The 20775-nt window shown below is 40.1% G+C and overlaps 1 protein-coding gene across 1 annotated transcript; it reads right to left on the bottom strand.

Moving 5' to 3' along the window:
- Positions 1 to 993: 993 nt before the first annotated feature.
- Positions 994 to 3409, bottom strand: CLEC14A (C-type lectin domain containing 14A). The gene has a single exon (XM_059056974.2). It carries the CDS (start codon positions 2894 to 2896, stop codon positions 1424 to 1426), a length of 1473 nt encoding a protein of 490 aa, XP_058912957.1. The 5' UTR covers positions 2897 to 3409; the 3' UTR covers positions 994 to 1423.
- Positions 3410 to 20775: the final 17366 nt, after the last annotated feature.

The following is a 20775-nucleotide window of genomic DNA, read 5'->3' as shown; positions in this document are numbered from 1 at the left end:
ATACATTATATACCCAAGAACATCAAAATGATTTTATGAAAATAATAGTGTAAACTTCTTCCTGTTTCCAATCTTCCTGGTTACTCAGCTTGTTTCTCTATCTCTATCCATGCACCAACCCCCAAGCATTTAGTTTTAAAGTGTTAGCATATTAATAAAAGTGGGATATTTTCTAGGGGGTCTCAGTCCCACTAGAAAGTGATTATTATTATGTCTTGTTTTTTAGAAGAATGCTTCATTTAGATAACTTTCTAATACCCCAAGTCATAACGGGGTGATAGATATTTGTATTTTCCACTTATTTATTATACTATTAATTCCTGTTTACCTAATGCCTTTGCCATGTAGAACCTTGTGAACTGGTCATTATTCCAGGATGGGCAGGTATGGTCACTGCACACATTTTTATTAAGGGTGGAGCGGAGGAAGGAAATCGTTTGGAATTCAAATTTTTCCATGAGTTAAACAGTGCACAAGAACCTAGCAACTTTGGAGGAAATCCAGCTTACTTTTGCTTTAATGTACCCAGAAGATTTCAAATCAGTACTTAGCATTAATGTTTTAACTGAAAATTAACATCACCATAATTGGAAGTGAGGATCAACATCCTGATGTTTAGGAGAGGGCTATATGGTTGGGGAGGTCATTACACTGGAGAGCAGAAACACTGGAAGAGGAAAACACAAATCATTTGTTTCCTTAAGCAAGGACACGCAGTAAACACTTGAATTGGTGGTCAACTATAATTTGCTTCTAGAGCCAGCAACTCTGGCAACACTACAGTTTGGATTTATAGCAGGGCACACAAGTAACAATGACTCTGAAAGTAAAGTATAAAAGAAACAAGGAAAACGTTCTTAAACATCTACTCCTCATTCCAAGGACTTTCCTGCTCCACCTAAAAGCAGGAGGTGCTCCTTGTTCCTATTCCCAACATGCCCCTCGGCAGTTTTCCTGAATAATTACTCCTCCAGGAAACCAATGATATTTGAGTCTGGGTTATCAACAATCCTTTATTTTTTGCCTGGGAATTTCAAACCAATATACTCCCATCCTGAACAATGTAGACAGAAGTTTTCCTTTCCATTTGGTAAAAAATAAAATTTTAAAAAAATCCTCTATTTGCTTCCAATGTCCTGAAAAGTTCAATCACCTCTCCAAATTCCCCAGAATAAACACAAGAAAATACCTCTCCCCGGTAGGATCCAGGCCCCGCACTACCACCCTTAGGCACTTCCACTTCCTCCATCTTCAGGGAAGGAGTGTCCAGTTCAGATGTGGCTCCTCAGTGGAGTAAAGGGAATTCAGGGGAAGGGGAATTTCTTTAGGAATTGTCAGTCTCACAAGTAAGTTCCTCTTTTCCTTTTCCCTTTTCAATGAAAGTGAAAAACTGCTCGCAACAAGTGCTCACTGCCCCGTTTCCCTATGTGTCACCAGAGCCAAGGGAGGACCCCGTCAACGAGGCTCCCTCTACTCTGTCCCGCAGACCACAGTCCCCGACCTTCACCCCATTGTCTGTGCAATGTGTAGAACTGGAGCTCAGAGCAGTGGCCTCAGCATCACTCTCCATGCCCGGGGAAGCCAAAGGCCCCTTTCTTGGCCGAGGGGAAGGGCTCTTGTGGAAGCAGAGTTTGAAAAGCCCCAGCACTGTCACGGTCAATATCACCAACACTACTACCGCTATGCTCACAAGTATGAAGACCACGGTGGAAGAATCGAAAGCCTGGGGATTGTCAGAGGAAGACGTGGAATTAAACTTGGGAATGACGCTTCCTGAAGAGTTGATGTCGGCCTTTGCCTCTGTTTGAGGGGACATTTGAAGAGTAGATATCGTGCCCTGTGCTCCCCACCGAGGAATCTCAGGAATAGATGTTGCTGAACTGCCTTGTCCAGGGGCATGGGGTATCTCTCCTGGTTTCTCCCGGACACTGGGTGACCACGTTCCCTTCGGCACGGGGCTGGATGCAGGGGCTGGAGGGTGCCAGGTGGGCACCTTGGTCCCCCCAGGGGCCGGCTCTCCTTCCCCATTGGTTACACAAGAGCGTCCGTCTTTCCCTAGCACGAAGCCTGCAGCACACTCGCAAGCAAAGCCTCCCAGGTCGTCTAGGCAGTCAGGGAGCTCCACGCATTTGCCAGCACGGAGGTACCTTCCGGGACAGGGACAGAGCACAGCCCCGGAGGGTATCCCGTCCCAGCGCGCGCCGACCTCGTCCGAGGTGCAGGTGGCCGTGATGGAGAGCTGCCCGGGGCAGAGCGCACTCACCTCGGTCCCGGGGGGACTGAAGTCCAGCGCCGCGCTGTACAGCTGGAAAGGCGCGCGGAAGCTCAATTCAGAAGCGGCCCCCGGGCGCGGTGCGGGGCACAAGCCCTCGAACTGGTACTTGCACAGATAGCCGTTGGCGCGCTGGTGGCATCGCATCTCCTTCCAGCCTGTGGGCTCGATTCCCCGGGTGGTCTGGAGTCCCGCGCAGCTCCGAGCGGTGCAGGAGCGTTGGGGCTCCTCCACCCACCGCAGCGTGTCGCTTTCTGACCCGCCGACGTCGGGGGACAACCAGGAGAAACCCCGCAACGGCTCATTCTCCAGGGTGCAGTTGGATCTCCTGCGCTCCAGCGCCACCCAGAAGAGAAGGTCTTTGGAGCCCCCTCCGGGCCCCGGGCCCGCCCGCAGAAGCGCGACCACCGCGCGGAGCTCGGCGTCCCCGCGCACCGTGCTGAGCGCCCCGCCGCGCAGACTGCAGGCCTCCTCGGCCTCCTGCCGCTTGAAGGTAGCGTGGTGCAGGCTGTAGCAGGCCCCCGAAGCCGAGCAGCCCGCGCGGTCGGCGGTGGGGTGCTCTCCACTGCCGGGCCGGGGCCAGAACGCCTGCCAGAGAAGGCACAGGGCGAGCGCCGGCCTCATCTTGGAGGCCCAGCGCCCACCGCTGCTCCCAGCTTGGATCTGACCCGCCCGAGGGCGTGGAGCTGTCCCAGGAGCGCGGTCACCGCCCCCCACAGCTGGCTCCCCGCCCCCCCCCCAACCCGTCCCCCACTCCTCCGCGCCCGTCCCCTCAATCTCCAAGAATTCGCGTCACGGTCCTGGCAGCAAACAGCTTCCCTCCCTTAGGCCTCAACAGGAAATGTGTCCGGAGCTCTGCCAGGCCCCGTGCAGCCCTATGGTCAGGAACACAGCTGGCGCCAGGGAACAGGGAACAGGGAACGTAGTCGCCCAGAAGGTCAAACACCCTGTTTAGGGCAGGAGAAAAAGAAAGAAAAATCGCCACTGGGAAGAAGTGTATCGTTTTCCCTGCTCAGGGAGTTTCACAACCTCCGATCCCGAAGCACTTTGGTGAACACTGGCAGGAAGGGCTGGAGAAGAGGAACTTGCTGAGCGCCCACGCGCTCCCACTGCGCTCCCTCCGGAGCGGTGGTGGAGTTGGCCTCACAGCAATGTGTAGAAGCCTCCAGCCTTCGCCAGTCCCGCGACTGTCGGGGCGGGCGGGGGCTGGGGGGAGGGGGAACAACCTTGTGAGAAGTAGAAGCATCTCCCTTTGCCACCAGAGGCAGCACGACGTAACCACCAGCTTCTTCCGGGCTCTGCTCCTCTGTGCAGTGGAAGGAGATCCAGGTGTGCTAATTGCTGGTCAAAGAACTTACAGTTCCTTTCTGGTATCTTAAAAGGGAGAGCCTTTTTTTTTTTTTAATTTATTTATTTTTGGCTGTGTTGGGTCCCTGTTTCCGCGCGAGGGCCTCCTCTAGTTGCGGCAAGCGGGGGCCACTCTTCATCGCAGTGTGCAGGCCTCTCACTGTCAACGGCCTCTCTTGTTGCGGAGCACAGGCTCCAGACGCACAGGCTCAGTAATTGTGGCTCACTGACCCAGTTGCTCCGTGGCATGTGGGATCTTCCCAGACCAGGTCTCGAACCCGTGTCCCCTTCATTGGCAGGCAGACTCCCAACCACTGCGCCACCAGGGAAGCCTGGGAGAGCCTGCTTCTGAGGCCAATACTCGCCTTAACACGTTTGTTTTTCGTTTCCATTTCTTTCTCTCTGAAATGGCCTTATTGGTTCATTCAGGAAAGGAAATGTATTTCTAGGCCTAAATGAAAAATAATGGCCACAGATCTTAACTGTTATGTTAGGTTTCTTTACCACTATGTTGATTCATAACTTCTTCAAGCTTATAGGTCATATATAAATGCAATAATGGCCTGTTTGAGAATAAGCACCCCATGTGTGATTTTATCCTTGAACTATTTTAATGTCATTTTCTTCTATGATTAAGTGCCAATATTTGTAGCAGTAAGTTGTAAGTCCCCTCTAAGGGACACAAGAGTTCAATATCCTTAAGAAATTAAAATATTTATTACATTATACTGCATATTGTATACCATAAAAAAAACACCCTGCAACTTAAAAAACAGGTGAGTCAATTTCTTCAGTTCCAGTGGGTGTTTTGTTTTAATACAAACACTTCAACTCAGTTGGAAGCCGTGAGGAATTAAAGGTGAATAAAGGAAGGAGTTGGAAGCAGTGAGCAATTAAAGGTGAATAAAGGAAGGAAAGTTAAACACTGCACTATCTATGAAAGGATTTTCTTGTTAGCAATTTAGACAATATGCATGATTTTAGAAAATTATTATCTACCTTGGCTCACAGTGACCAAATAAGTTGCAATCAGAAATACATAAAGTTTCAGCTAAGCCCTCTTAATGTGCATGATGCTTTTAAATATCTGTAATCAGAATGAAAGTTGCCACTCCATGGGTAATGCCTACCACGCTTTTAAACTCCCTTGTATGGATTGGACTGTTCAGGTTAGTGAGGAGGGGTGGGAGGGAAGGTTTCAGGATCACATCTGTACACGCCTACCTCATTATCACCACTACTCTCACTCTTCTTTTCCTGTTGGAAATTCCATGTATTTTAACAGATGATAGTAAACACCAGGAATCATCATCACACTTACCCTGCTTTTGCTGACTGTGAAGTTCTGCAGCAGGATTTCTCTCCTACACCCTTGCTGTTTCCCAATTTAAACGACATTCATTAGTCCTTCATTACAGATGCCAGAGAATCACCTTAAACATGACTCTGCATTTAAATTAAGTTAATTACTTATGAAAAAGGAACATGAAAATCTAGAAATCTAATTAAATGTATTTTAAAAATACCTAATTACTTGGGCCAGCTCTATATACCTTTGCAATCTAATGACTACGTGTTGTAAATGTGTCTATGCAGTACTGTATATTTTAATAAAATAAAACCTTCTACAAATCTAAGCGCCAATGGAAACCTCTTAGATATTTTAAAAATCACTTGAGATGAGGTTTCTAGAGTAAGAAAGAATGAATGCTTAAAAAACGTAAAGTAAATACATGATCTCCCTTCCTGGCATTCTGCCTATAGGAAGGTAGGATAGTAGAAGAGAACACAGTGGCCATAATAACTGCATATTACAGTCCTGGCCATGCCTGTAGTGATGTGAGAGAAGAGTTAGAAAAAAAAATAGCTCAAAGTAACACATAGATCATTTTGTAATTGATTACTTTGTATTGACTTATATACCGCTAATATATTTTGAAATGTATAGTGTACCTGAGAAAACTAGAAATGAAGGAATGTTTTTGTTTTTATTACTCTTTTATTTATTATTATTTTTATTAACAGCTCACTTGATTGAATATTTATCCTGGCAGTTGTGGGTTTAGTGTGTGCTCATGGCTGCCGTTGGAGGTTAGTGTTACTTATGTACCTATTTATCAGATAAGAAAACTGAAATCTAGAGATCATGTATGTAGTTGGCCTATGGTCAAATGAGCAAGGATGAACTCAGGCATCTGAACCCAGAGCCTGTGTTCCTTTTTTTTTTCCCTCAAATGGAGGTAAAATTCACATAACATAAAATTAACCATTTTAAGTGTACAATTCAGTGGTATTTAGTATTGATACATTCTCAATGTCAGGCAATCATCACTTCTATTAGTTCTAAAACATTCTGATCACCTCAAAAGTAAACCTTATCCCCAGAATGTTTTTATTTTTAAATAATGCTATTATGATCATAATAGGATACCATTTTATCTCCACTGGATTCCAAATATCTGAAATGCTGACAATGCTATGGATACACAGTCTCTTTTATATGTTACAGATGAGAGTAACAACTTTGGAAAAGCTTGCTATTTTTTCCTAAAATTGAACACTTACATACTCTTTACTCCATTATGACCTTCATGCCCAGGTATATACTCAAGAGAAACTTATACACATATAAGAGAAGATATATAAAAGGAGGTTATAGCATCACTGTTCATATTAAAAAACAGACTGAATCCAAAGGTCCAGCAACAGATGATAGATAAATAACCTGTGGTACATTCACTCAATGAATATTATACAGCAATCAAAATGAATGGAATATAGCTGCAAGTAGCAATATGAATTAATCTTATCAATACAATGTTAAGTGACAAAAGTTGCAAAAAATTATACAGATTCTGATATTCTTTTTGTAAAATTAACAGAAAACTATTAAACATATATTTGTGTCTTTTTTAGGAAAAAATAGTACAGTGAGAGAAAAGGAACAATGGGTGATAATGGATCCTTTGGGTGGGTGGGAAGAGGAGGAGGATGGACTAGTAGGAGAAATAGTATTTCATGTGGGCTCTTGTGAGGGTCCTAGCTTTTGTTTTGGATAGTGGCTTTGTAGGTGCCACTATTAAAAATCAATAATAATTATTAAAAATAATTATTTAAAAATCAATAATAAAAAATTATTTAAAATCAATAATTACATAATTAACAAAATAAAGAAAAGTGGCTTTATCTAGACAAATGATGAGAGAATGACATGAATCAAAAATTACAATTAATCTGAGCAGCTGAGTTTCAAAATGTAAAATATAAACAAAATTAAGATGCTAGCTATATTTTAAAAAAATATTGTCAGTATATTTCCCTTTGATCCCCAGATTCTTTTGCAGGTAACACATTTCAAAATCTAAGCCAATTATTAATCTGAAAAAGCATAATAAATAAAATATTTCCCTATGTTTCTAGACTTTTCAGACAATCTGTGTATTATTATTAAGAATCATGTATGGTATGTATTTGTTCATTTATACAAGGTCATCCCATCCAAAGAACTAGAGAGAATATATAAGGAAAATAAGTTTAGTTCACATTTTCATTTGATTATTAATTTTAAAATGTCAGAAACAAATATAGAGAAAGATAGAATTTCACTAATCACATCCCAAGTAATCTCATAAATTTATAAAGTCAATCCTCACTAAATAAATTCTGTTATTGTTGAAAGAAAACAACATCTGGGTCTTAGCATATTTCTGAGTTCACCAAAGATATATAAAAATACTTCAGAGAAAATTGAAAAGGAGACAACATTCCATCAGGAGAACATGGCGTTCAGAAGCTAATCTAAGCTAGAGACCAAGAATTGTGAAGATTCCTTGCCTTTTAGAACTATGTTGGACCTTAACAAAATGATCAATGATCAATATCTTTATATTTTTAACTGAGTAAATTTTAAATTCTAAGTCTCAAGTGTCCACGAAGCGCTTAATGAATGATAAAATTTGGTAATTTTATTTTCTGAAAACACAACTTCTAATCATCATTATGTACGTGTTCTAATCAGGATATATGATTTGACCCTTAACCCAAAAGATCATATAGACTCATAACCTAACAAATTTATATACACCTGAATAGGGAAAGACTTCTTTTAGGTGGCATTGTCTTTAAGTCATCTGCATACATTTATATACAGTCAGTCATTTCAGAAATGTATGTCACAATGACAGGTACTCTTTTGGTTTAGTACAGAAACAAGAAACTTTAAAAAACATTAAATTTTCAGCTCCATGATTTAAACTGCTCTCTAAACAGAGGCAGTGCTGATTATGTTCCATGGGCCGTGGGGGTAATATAGAAAATTATTCTCTGGTGGCCATTACACAATTAGGACATGTGACCATTGCCAAGTTTATAATCAAGAAATAATAGAAGAATGACTCATGCACACAAAAGGCTTGTTATAATCCAAATGCCTACCAAGTTCTAAAGTATAAATATTTATTTTACTACTCAGATATTTTTTCAAAATTGCCTACAGAGCCAGTTTATGAACTACACTTGAAAATCAGCCTTACTACTTTAAAGTTACACACACACATGCACACACACACACTCACACCTCTCACCTAGACTTTTTTTTTTGACCGATCACAATACGGTGAAACTTGTAGGGTTAGCTAACATCATCCAGCAAACAAACTTAACTACAGTTGTATGGAGGTGGGGGAATGGTGCATGAGTTGCAGACCTTTTCTTTAGTTAAAGTTTGATATCTATCTGATCAGGTCCATAGAAGTTGGAGTTTTTCAGGTCCTACTCCTGGGCCCTTTTCTCCTTCTACTGGATTCTCTCTCTCACGTAATCTCATCTCATCTCATCCTATGGTTTCGGATATCATCTGTATGCCAGTGATGCCCAAATGTATCCCCACTCCATTCTTAGCTAAGCTCTAAATTCATATATCCACCATGTACTTAATATTTGATATCTCATAGGTATTTCAAATTCCCATTTCCTAAACAGAACTTTGGTTCCTGCCTCCTGAGCCAGGTTCTCAACCTGCCTTCATCATTTCAGTAAATGGTACATCTAGCCCCTAAGATACTCATCACCACCTTCCTCACCTCTTATATGGGTCAGGGTTTTTTTTTTAATTGCAATTGACAGAAATCCAACTCAAATTAGCTAAATGCAAAAGGGAATTATATGATTCGTAACTGGGAAAATCCTGGAGTAGTTCCAATATTTCAACAGAATACTGCCAAAACCACAGCAGCCAGGAGATTCAGTCACATCAGGATTTGTCTTAATCTCTCTCCCTTTCTCTTCTCTCTTCATGGCTGCATCCTCTCCTGCTTCCTTCTGTCTTTCTTCAAAGGATCTGAACAAGACCACTGGCAGTTCTCATATAACATTCTACTAAAGGAGAGCCTTCTCCTCTAGCTCCAGAGCAAAACCCCAAGAAAAGATTCTGATTGATCAAGCTTCAGTAATATGCTAGTCATTTGCTCAGTCACTGTAGCCAAAAAGATAGGACCCAGTGATTAGTGATTTTCTTCTGGGGGCAGAGTCTGTATCAGAGTTACATGTAAGGAATATTCAATTCTAAGTCTAAAGTATACTTTGAATAGATGTAGTTTTATGTTTCACTTTGATCATCTAGTCGGTGCCTGTCAAATGTCTTCTCACTGTTCTGCCTGCATCATTCTGGATCCCATGGAATCAATTCCTCATAGACTCATCAGGAAGATCTTCAAGAACCTTAGTCTGATTATGTCTCTCTTCTGCATATACCTCCGTTGCTCCTAAAATAAAGCTCAAATCCTTACCGAGAACTACAGAGTATTGGCTCCTATGCCTCTTCCTAGTTTATCCTCTTGTCTCTCTGGTCTCAGTTCAGTTGCCAGCACCTAAGTGAGATCTTTCAAGGCAACCCATTCTCCATTTCCCCACCAATAACTCTCTAGCCCCAGTCTCTTTCTACGATACCAACGTGTTTTTTTTTCTTCATAGCAATTATCATGTTCATTTATTTGATTGTCTTGCCTGTCTCTCACTCAATGTAAGCTCCATAAGGTAGTGCTTGTCACAAGTGAGTAAATGAATGTATGATTGAATCCACCACCATTCTCCCCCTTGTTGATTATGGTCCAGCCACACTGGACTGTTCTCTGTTTCTCCAAAACACCTCATAATTCTTACATGATTTCCCTTTACTGAAAGCATTCCTCTGTTGTCTGTTAGATTTTTTAAAAATTACATCTTTAAAAATTGTGGAGTAAAATGTACATATAGAAGTGTACATAAATACTTATGTACAGTTTTACAAATAACCATGAAGCCACCATCCGAGTCAGGAAATAGGGCCAGCTTATGGTTACAACTTCTTTAGGGTATTTCCTCCCTGCTCTGTTCAATCCCAAGGTAACATCTGTTGCAGTTCTCTGAGATTAGGAGAGATAGTTTTACTTCTGGTTTACCCTGACACTGAGGATGTAGCTCAGGTGATTGGTAGGAGGTTTTCTGGGGTGGGGTCAGGTTTAGACATTTGTTCTTCTCTCCCCATGAGGCTATAAAAACAAAAGTTCAAGATCAACAGGATTGGTGGCAAATATCCAAGCTCAAAAGTAAGTAGTCTCATCTCAGTGCTCATTTTAGGTTTCTGTGTTCTTTCTTCCCCCTTAGACTTCAACCTAGTTGTGTGTGTGTATGTACACATATAGATATAGACGAGTGCATGTACATTTCATCACTGTTTGTTGTCTTCTTTGAAAGGGTTGATTTCTTAATTTGGGTTCCCTCAAAAGCAAACCCTGAGACAAGGATTTGGGAGCTACTAATTTATTTGGAGGAGAGGCAGAAGTCATTGGCAAGGAATGAGACAGGGAAGTTAATATGAGTTATAGCTATGGGAAACTAGGGGCCAATGTTGCAGGGAACCATCTGAGAATCTATGAAACCCAACTAAGTGTGTCCCACCAATGGGTGGTGAAGCTGCAGTATTTAACTACAAACTCCTGTCCCTCAAGCAAGTAGCTCCAGGGTATTTGGCCTTAGGTACTTCCAGCAGTCCCTGAGCTAGGTCATGCATACTCTGGTGTCCAGGAAAATATCTTCAGACACAAAGACACCAAAGGTGCATGTGGCATTCACTACAGTAGGTCTCAATAACTTAGTCTGCCACATTCTGAAGTCCTTCAGCTTATGGCTTAAACAACCCCTCATCAAGCCCTGAAGTATATATGGGGTCCCCCACTTTATTTGATCTCATGGATCCTTGCACTTTTTCCTTCATATCATTTTCCACAAATGTAAGCATATAATTGTTTATTTGTGGAATGTAATATCTATGCCCTCCAGTACCTTATTACTCAAATGCCAGCAACATTGGCATTAAAAGGGAGTAGTTAGAAACACAGAATCTCAGCACTACCCCAGACACAGTGCATACTAATGAGATCCCCAGGTGATTTGAATGCATGTTAAAAGTTTGAGAAGCACTGCTCCACTAGACTGTTTTCTTGGAGGCAACGGTTATGTCTCTTTTCTTCAGCATTTATCCCAGGTCCCTAGTAATGTAGCTGGTCTATAGTAAGCACTAAAGAAATAACACACACACACACGGTTCATGTGTGTGTAGGCACACGCATAAAGTGCCAGTGATTTAGCAAAAATGCTGTATATTAATAACTGAACACATGGAATTTTCTAGCTTTTTGTCATGAACCAGATCATTATTCCATGGGGCCAGCAGTTCCAGGCCCATTGGTTAGTGTGTCTCCTAATAAATTGATCAGAAGTACTACTATTCCTGTTTTAAGAAATTCTTATTATAACAAAGTGGCCAGCATTTTTATTTAGGTCTCTGGACAGCTTACTGTGGTGCATAGTTTCATGCTCTGATCTGGTCTGGAAGGATTTGTATGGTAAGTGTGCTTGATCATCAGGGCATGCCTTAAGTCTGAAAGTGTGCCTTGTCTATTGGTGCCTACAGAATTTCCATTTCACAGAGCTGGAAGAAGGAGGGAAAAGTATCACAGCTACTTAAATTCAAATCCTATTAGGCTTATCTGTTATCACTTTGTAAGTACAAGGGATAATCAGCAGTTACCTCAGCCCTTATCTTATAGAGGCAGGGACCTTGAAATTATCACTAGCCAGACTTACTATCTGGCCTATTTTAAGGTCTATGTATTGGATAAATTCACACACCCCTGCACAACAGATTCTATATTGGCTTGTCTATTCCAGAAATGTGATTTGTTCTTACTATTATATGGCATTTCAAATCTGATACCTTCAGAAGATTTTTGACCTTCAGATTTAGCATCAGGAATTTTTGTTTTAAAATAGCAGTGATTTAGGCAAGGCTATTCAATAAAATTGGATGCCATATATCTTTTTGGTACTCTACCTGTTTTGTACCGACTTCACATAATATGACATAATTTATTATAGTGGGGAGAGAGGGAGAGTGCCGCTTGCTACACTATAGTTACAGCACACAAACACATCTATGAAATACTGAAGATCATTATTATTATATTTTTGCTAAATTTTATCTTTTGTGAATGGTCTTACTGTGGATTTGGCTTTACAGTTATTGGAAGATTAGAATACTTTGTACCAACTTTCTTTCATTATCTCATATTTAGCATAGGAATTCACAGTTTTAAATGTATTTGTGAATATGTCATTGTTTAGTAATAACCCTTCCTCACACACTCTCTGTATGATTGGGTAGGTGCTAATTGGAAATCTCACTGGGGAATCCTCTTGAGAATTATCGTTTTCCTGGTCTTCTCTTTAGCAGGGTCACCCTGAGTCTTAGGAGATGCAAGTGGAGAGCCAGGAAGGGATTTAGAAATGTTTTGTCCATTCCAAGCTGGGTAGTCTTGAACAACTGCAGCATTCTTGGGTTAGTATCTGAATGTGCCGTCAGAACGAGGAGGGGGAGACCTGGGGGAGGGTGCAGTATGCTTCTTACTGGGTCTTCTGACCAATGGCATGGAAAACCAGCAGAAATACTCTCGGTCAGGGAAAAGGCTGAGTAAATCCCTCCCCACTGACCCCTGAGCCTCCTGGAGGAATAGTAGGACTGTGAAGAAAGGTGATCTCAGCACAGAGAGGGCTTCACCAGCAGAGCAGGAAATCCTCTCCCCCTCTCTGTACTGAGAGAATTCAGTAGAGGCTCTGCTGGGTCTCCTTTTGCTCAGACACACACACACACCATGACTTTGCTACACCTGGGAATCTCAACCCAGAAGTGAGAGGGCAACCCCACTGGCCTTTCTCTGACTCTCTTGTCATGTTGTAGAGCATTAGCTCTGTCTTTTCCCTCTTTAAAGATGAGGGATAAGAATTCAATTTGCTGGCCTCTCTCTTGGAATAAATAACATTTACCTTTGTTAATTCTCAGACTCGAATAGATTCTTCCTGTCTTCCGTCTCCAAATCTTCTCCATCTGAGACATTTTATAGATACACATAAAATAAAAGATACATACTTTATCTATAAAATATGTATATTTTAGTCAACAGGGAATGAATATAATATTGTTGAGACTATGTTTATATTCAGGAAATTTGTTCTCCAGTTTTTGAAACTGTTAGAGAATACTCTGGATTCTTTTAAAAGAGCACAGAAATATGAGAGAGGTGTTAGAGGCCAATATCCTTTGGGTATTTTCAGTTACTGACATCCCATCAATATTAATAATTAGAGCACAGGAGGCTTTATGGGGAGATCAAATGATGAAAGAAAATGAAATCATCTTAAGTTCAGCTTGGGGTGGCTTAATGAAAACAAAATAGTAAATGCTAGAAAGAAGGCCAAATAAAATATATTAAATTTCCCAGTTTTTTTTCATACTACTTCATAGTCAGTTTAAAACTGATATTCAGGCTTTTATGAACAATGAGAATACTTAATCCATCTGGATGAAAACTCAGGGTAGCGATAAGGTTAGAATGGGTTTATTACCTAACACTCCATCTTCTCCCCCCAGGCTCTCCACTGAAACACTTGGGTTTACAGGTTCCAGAATCATCCAAGGAATCTGTCAGCTGAGATGCTGCCAACGTGCTTAGCGGCAACCAGTAGGCACCCAATGAACACCTCACATTTTAAAAAAATTTGGTAAAAAACATGTCATGAAATTTACCATCATAACTATTTTTAAGCACACAGTTCAGTAATCTTAAGCATATTCACATAGTTGTAGACTATTGGTGGTAATACAAAATGGTGCTGCTGCTATGGAAAACAGTATGGCGGTTCTTCAAAAAATCAAAAATAGAATTATCATACAATTCAGCACTTTGTAATTTGAATTTGAGTACAACTCCAACTTAACTGCCAAAATAAAGCACTTTTTTTCTGGCCTGTAATGCAGCATCCCCCGAGAGCATGAGATGAGAGAGAGAAAGCTTCCAGTCACCCAGGTTTGAGTCACTGACATCTCCCTTCTTCGTCTCCTATATCTGGTGAGACATTAAACCCACTTATATTTTTCCATCACGCTTTTATCTTTAACTTCCTCTCCAATCACATACAACTGACTGTCAAATTTCTGCTCATGGAGACGGCATCCGTGAGGTACCCAAAGCATCAAAGGCAATGGAACTGAAATGGAGAATTCATTCATTCATTCAATGTATATTACTGAGCACTTCCCACATCCTTGGCACTGAGCCCCATACTGGAAATACAGTGATGAATAAAATAGCAACATGTCTTTGCTTTAAAGAAATTTATGATCTCATGAAAGACAATAAGTAAATTAACAGATGGACAGTTACAAAGTGTGACAAGTGCTATGAAGAAAAGTAATAGCGGGCTAGAAAAGAGGATTTCAGAGAACATATGCTTGACTTGCTGGTCCTGGACGGGTGAGGATGCATCATGTAAACTGAGGTTCAAGGGTGAGCAGGTGTAGTGAAAGTAGAAATAGGATCAAATCCTACTGGAGGAATGAATGAGAATGGTAGCTTAGCATCAAGTCTGTGTGAATGTTAGAGCTCCCTTTTCAGGGGTGTTGAGTGGTGAGAACACTGCAGACAGCACCAACTTCCATTTTATATGTATATCACCTGCAGTCAGTGGAGCCCTGAGTTCTATCAGAAGTCTGACCTACAGTCACGATATTTACCTGAGTTTTCTAACATCAAAAGCATCCTGGTTTTGGACCGAAGTTATCATCGTTTCATGCCAAAATTCCCCAAACTACCTATTTCAGGTTAACATCCTTCTCCAAAGGAGAAACCACAGATATCCTTGAACCTTCCTCTTCCTCTCTTCCATGAACAATTGGTTACTCTTTCCACCTTAGACATGTCTCTTGAATGCATCCTTTGTGCTCTTTCTGTTCCCACTACCTCTGCTTTACATCACCTAGACTCTTATAACAGCCTCCAAACCAGGCTCCTGGTCTCTACTCCTGTTACACTCTGCCCTCCACACTGCCTCCAAGGTCATCGCGAAGCACAGATCCATTTAGGTCACCTTCCTCTCCCCACTCCTGCTCTCAATTTAAAAAATTCTACGTGGCTTCTTATGTCTAACAGAACCAGAAGCCTGTGTTATATGAACATACTGCCTCATATTATTTGCTGTTGTTTCCTGTGTGATAGTCCTGGTTTCCCAACTGCATTTCTTGAAGTCTTTAATACTTTGGACTGAATCTGTACCCTCCAGAGCAACTAGAATAGCAATAAGCAGGTTGTCTGATTAATATCAACAGCTAATAAAGGAAGCCCATGGGTCCTGTTTTATTGCTAGAGGCTGGTCAGAACCATGATTTGCCTTTTCATAATTAAAATAATAAACACTGGCTTTATTTGACCAATCAGACTGTCTGGTTGCCTGTGGAGGCTAGCTGCCTTTGTTTTGAGACCTTGGTCTCTACACACTGTAGGTATTTTTGTGAGGAGAGCGTTAATCCCATGTTAAATCATCCATTCATTACATCAGACACTGCTCACAGAGTTCAATGCACTGATGTGCTCTCCTTTCAAAGCAATTGGACGAAAGCTAGCCTCAAGGTGTAAATCTTTTAGTTCTCTAAGTATAAAGCAGACAACTTAAACATGAGCCCAGATTTAAACTGTGTACGCTCTCAAAGGAATTCAAGTGGAGGTCCCTCTTATTAGTACTGGACACAAGAAGAGTCTGGAAAACATATCATCCATTGACGTGGCGAGAGAGAGAATTGCTTTTTTTCTTCTTTCCACTAACATACTCTGAGGGCTTAATTCCAAGCCTGCAAAAGCTTTATGGTGAATTTCCACACTCTATGTTGAATAGTCATCAGGGGTATACTGTACTAGTACCTTTTATTAATTTCAAATATTCTGAAGTCTTAAACAAAGAAAGCCAAATACTAGGAACTACTGAATTTGGCAACAACTATCTCCACCTGAGACTCATTAGGATAACACTCAAGATACTCTTTAGCTAAAATTGGTTTTAGCTTGAATTTCACCATTAGGAAATTCCCTTTGATTTATAGATATACAACCTCTTTCAGGTAATTGCTTCAGTTTCTTCCCAACCTGAAGATGAGGAGGAAATATTTTTTCTTTGCATTATGTTTAAATCATATCTCACTTTCTTTTTTCCTTTTTTTTTTTTTTTTGCCACACTGTGTGGCTTGCAGAATCTCAGTTCCCTGCCTGGGGGTTGAACCTGGGCCATGGCAGTGAAAGCCCAGAATCCTAACCACTAGGCCACCAGGGAACTCCCTCCCTTATCTCTTTTAACTGCTGTTTAACTTGCTTAAAATTATAATTACCAGAGGATATAATGCCTTAGATACAATAAAAGAAATAGTTATTACAGGTTGAAAATTATATTCATCTAGTATTTAAAAACTTCCCTTGAAACAACTTTCAATAAGAGAAATCTTTCTGTTCTTTCCCAATTATAGTGGAACTACCCACTAACCTCCATTACTGGAAAGCTAGACTTTCCACAATAGGGAATCATCTCGTTCCATGCAGTTGCTGTACCTCGGTCCTATGCTGTCTTATTGTGATGTCCGTTTTCCTGATATATACCCATAATCTCTCTAACACGTACCTACACTGCTTCTTCAAAAGGAATTACTTTATCAATTTTTGGCAGTAATACTTACTTTTAATAGAAAATGTCAGTATGGCAGGAAGGACTTGTCTGATATTTAGAATTTTGGGAAGAATCCCTAAGTCATTTTCTCTGAATTAAAAAAAATGCATCTGCCTTTGAAATTCAGAGTGCATCTCAACACAGAATCAGACTAAATCAGCACATTTATTATTTATACCATATTTATAATCTCATAAGGCCAGATTTTTCAAATGTCTTCTACTAGTTTATATGTTCCTGCAAGTTGTCCTTGACTCCTTTGTCCACATATATAAATGAGTTTTTATTGTTTTAAGGGACTCAACTGGGTTTTCCTAGTAAAGTTAAAATACCAAAGGGGCCTGGCGGTTTAGAGAAATAAAACCCACCTGTTATATTTATATACACTGATTTTTAAAAATAATTTTTTATTTATTTTTGGCTGCATTGGGTCTTCGTTGCTGCATGTGGCCTTTCTCTAGTTGCAGTGAGCAGGGGCTACCCTTTGTTGCAGTGCACAGGCTTCTCATTATAGTGGCTTCTCTTGTTGTGGAGCACAGGCTCTAGGCATTTAGGCTTCAGTAGTTGTGGTGTGTGGGCTCAGTAGTTGTGGCATGCGGACTCTAGGGCATGCGGGCTTCAGTAGTTGTGGCTTGAGGGCTCGAGTGCAGGCTCAGTAGTTGTGGTGCATGGGCTTAGTTGATCTGTGGCATGTGGGATCTTCCCCAACAAGGAATCAAACCCATGTCCCCTGCATAAGCAGGCAGATTCTTTTTTATTTTTTTAATTTTTGAAAGTGTTTATTTAATAGCAGTAGCAATATTTTTAGACTTTTAAAGAGTACTGACACTACCTTTCTGGCTATTAAAAAGTAGGTTTTATAAGACTTCAACAAACTATTTTTCTATTGTTCTCAAAACAAACTTCTGATGCATAATCTTTGTGCATATTTACATATGCACATTTGTAAAAATATTTATATTGTATTTCTGCATATGAATTTGTTTTTGTTTTATTGGGGTATAGTTGTTTTACAATGTTGTGTTAGTTTCTACTGTACAGTGGAGTTCCCTGTGCTATACAGCAAGTTCTCACTAGGTATCTATTGAATACATATTAGTGTATATATGTCAATCCCAATCTCCCAGTTCATCCCACCCACCACTCCTGCCCCCGCTTTCCCCCCTTGGTGTCCATACATTTGTCTCTACATCTGTGTCTCTATTTCTGCCTTGCAAACTGGCTCACATGTACTATTTTTCTAGATTCCACATAGATGCGTTAATATATGATATTTGTTTTTCTCCTTCTGACTTACTTCACTCTGTATGACAGTCTCTAGGTCCATCCACGTCTCTACAAATGACCAAATTTCGTTGCTTTTCATGGCTGAGTAATATTCCATTGTATATAGGTACCACATCTTCTTTAGCCATTCCTCTGTTGATGGACATTTAGGTTGCTTCCATGACCTGGCTATTGTAAACAGTGCTGCAGTGAACATTGGGGTGCATGAGTCTTTTTGAATTATGGTTTTCTCTGTGTATATGCCCAGTAGTGGGATTGCTGGGTCATATGGTAATTCTATTTTTAGTTTTTTAAGGAACCTCCATACTGTTCTCCATAGTGGCTGCATCAATTTACATTCCCACCAACAGTACAAGAGTTCATTTTCTCCACATCCTCTCCAGCATTTATTGCTTTTAGATTTTTTGATGATGGCCATTCTGACTGGTGTGAGGTCTTTTTTGCATTTCTCTAATAATTAGTGATGTTGAGCAGCTTTTCATGTGCCTTTTGGCCATCAGTATGCCTGTTTTGGAGAAATGTCTACTTGGGTCTTCTGCCCATTTTATGATTGGGTTGTTTGTTTTTTTGATATTGAGCTGCATGAGCTTTTATATATTTTGGAGATTAATCCTTTGTCTGTTGATTCATTTGCAAATATTTTCTCCCATTTTGAGACTTGTCTTTTCATCTTGTTTACAGTTTCCTTTGATGTGCAAAAGCTTTTAAGTTTCATTTGGTCCCATTTTTTATTTTTTGTTTTTATTTCCATTTCTCTAGGAGGTGGGTCCAAAAGGATCTTGCTGTGATTTATGTCATAGAGTATTCTTTCTATGTTTTCCTCTAAGAGTTTTATAGTGTCTGGTCTTACATTTAGGTCTTTAATCCATTTTGAGTTTATTTTTGTGTATGGTGTTAGGGAATGTTCTAATTTCATTCTTTTACATGTAGTTGTCCAGTTTTCCCAGCACCACTTATTGAAGAGACTGTCTTTTCTCCATTGTATATCCTTGCCTCCTTTGTCATAGATTAGGTGACCATAGGTGCGTGGGTTTATCTCTGGGATTTCTATCCTGTTCCATTGATCTATATTTCTGTTTTTGTGCCAGTATAATATTGTCTTGATTACTGTAGCTTTGTAGTGTATTCTGAAGTCAGGGAATCTGATTCCTCCAGCTCCGTTTTCTTCCCTCAAGATTGCTTTGGCTATTCAGGATCTTTTGCATCTTGATACAAATTTTAAGATTTTTTTGTTCTAGTTCTATAAAAAATGCCATTGGTAATTTGATAGGGACTGCACTGAATCTGTAGATTGCTTTGGGTAGTATAGTCATTTTCACAATATTGATTCTTCCAAGAACATGGTATATCTCTCCAACTGTTTGTGTCGTCTTTGATTTCTTTCGTCAGTGTCTTATACTTTTCTGCACACAGGTCTTTTGTCACCTTATGTAGGCTTATTCCTAGGTATTTTATTCTTTTTGTTGCAATGGTAAATGGGAGTGTTTCCTTAATTTCTCTTTCAGATTTTTCATCATTAGTGTATAGGAATGCAAGAGATTTCCATGCATTAATTTTGTATCCTGCAACTTTACCAAATTCATTGATTAGCTCTAGTAGTTTTCTGGTGGCATCTTTAGGATTTTCTATGTATCATGTCATCTGCAAACAGTGACGGTTTTACTTCTTCTTTTCCAATTCACATTCCTTTCATCTCTTTTTCTTCTCTTATTGCCATAGCTAGGACTTCCAAAACTATGTGAATAATAGTGGTGAGAGTGGACATCCTTGTCTTGTTCCTGATCTTAGAGGAAATGGTTTCACTTTTTCTCCATTGAGAATGATGTTTGCTGGGTGTCTGTCATATATTGCCTTTACTATGTTGAGGTGGGTTCCCTCTATGCCCACTTTCTGGAGAGTTTTTATCATAAATGGGTGTTGAATTTTGTCAAAAGTTTTTTCTTCATCTATTGAGATGATCATATGGTTTATATTCTTCAGTTTGTTAATATGGTGTATCACATTGATTGATTTGCATATGTTGAAGAATCCTTGCATCCTTGGGATAAATCCCAGTTGATCATGGTATATGATCTTCTTAATGTGTTGCTGGATTCTGTCTGCTAGGATTTTGTGGAGGATTTTTGCATCTATGTTCATCAGTGATATTGGTCTGTAATTTTCTTTTTTTGTAGTGTCTTTGTCTTGTTTTGGTACCAGGGTGATGGTGGCCTCACAGACTGAGTTTGGGAGCATTCCTTCCTCTGCAATTTTTTGGAAGACTTTAAGAAGGATGGGTGTTAGCTCTTCTCTAAATGTTTGATAGAATTCGCCTGTGAAGATATCTGTTCCTGGACTTTTCTTTGTTGGAAGACTTTTAATCACAGTTTCAATTTCATCTCTTGTGATTGGTCTGTTCATATTTTCTATTTCTTCCTGGTTCAGTCTTGGAAGGTTATACCTTTCTAAGAATTTGTCCATTTCTTCCAGGTTGTCCATTTTTTTGGCATCGAGTTGCCTGTAGTAGTCTCTTAGGATGCTTTATTATTTCTGTGTCTGTTGTAACTTCTCCTTTTTCATTTCTAATTTTGACATGAGTCCACTCCCTCTTTTTCTTGATGAGCCTGACTAAAGGTTTATCAATTTTGTTTATGTTCTTGAAGAATCAGCTTTTAGTTTTATTGATCTTTGCTATTGTTCTCTTTGTTTTTATTTCATTTATTTCTGCTCTGCTCTTTATGATTTCTTTCTCTAACTTTGAGTTTGTTCTTTTTCTTCTAGTTACTTTAGGTGTAATGTTAAATGTTCAT

The sequence above is a fragment of the Kogia breviceps genome, chromosome 3, assembly GCF_026419965.1.
Source record: "Kogia breviceps isolate mKogBre1 chromosome 3, mKogBre1 haplotype 1, whole genome shotgun sequence".
NCBI lineage: Eukaryota > Metazoa > Chordata > Mammalia > Artiodactyla > Physeteridae > Kogia > Kogia breviceps.
Note: the sequence above shows the minus strand (reverse complement) of the source record. Positions and strands in the feature narration are given on the sequence as shown.

Bases quoted from the DNA above. Each gene is read 5' to 3' on its own strand.
- CLEC14A (XM_059056974.2), bottom strand. From the start codon at position 2,896: ATGAGGCCGGCGCTCGCCCTGTGCCTTCTCTGGCAGGCGTTCTGGCCC.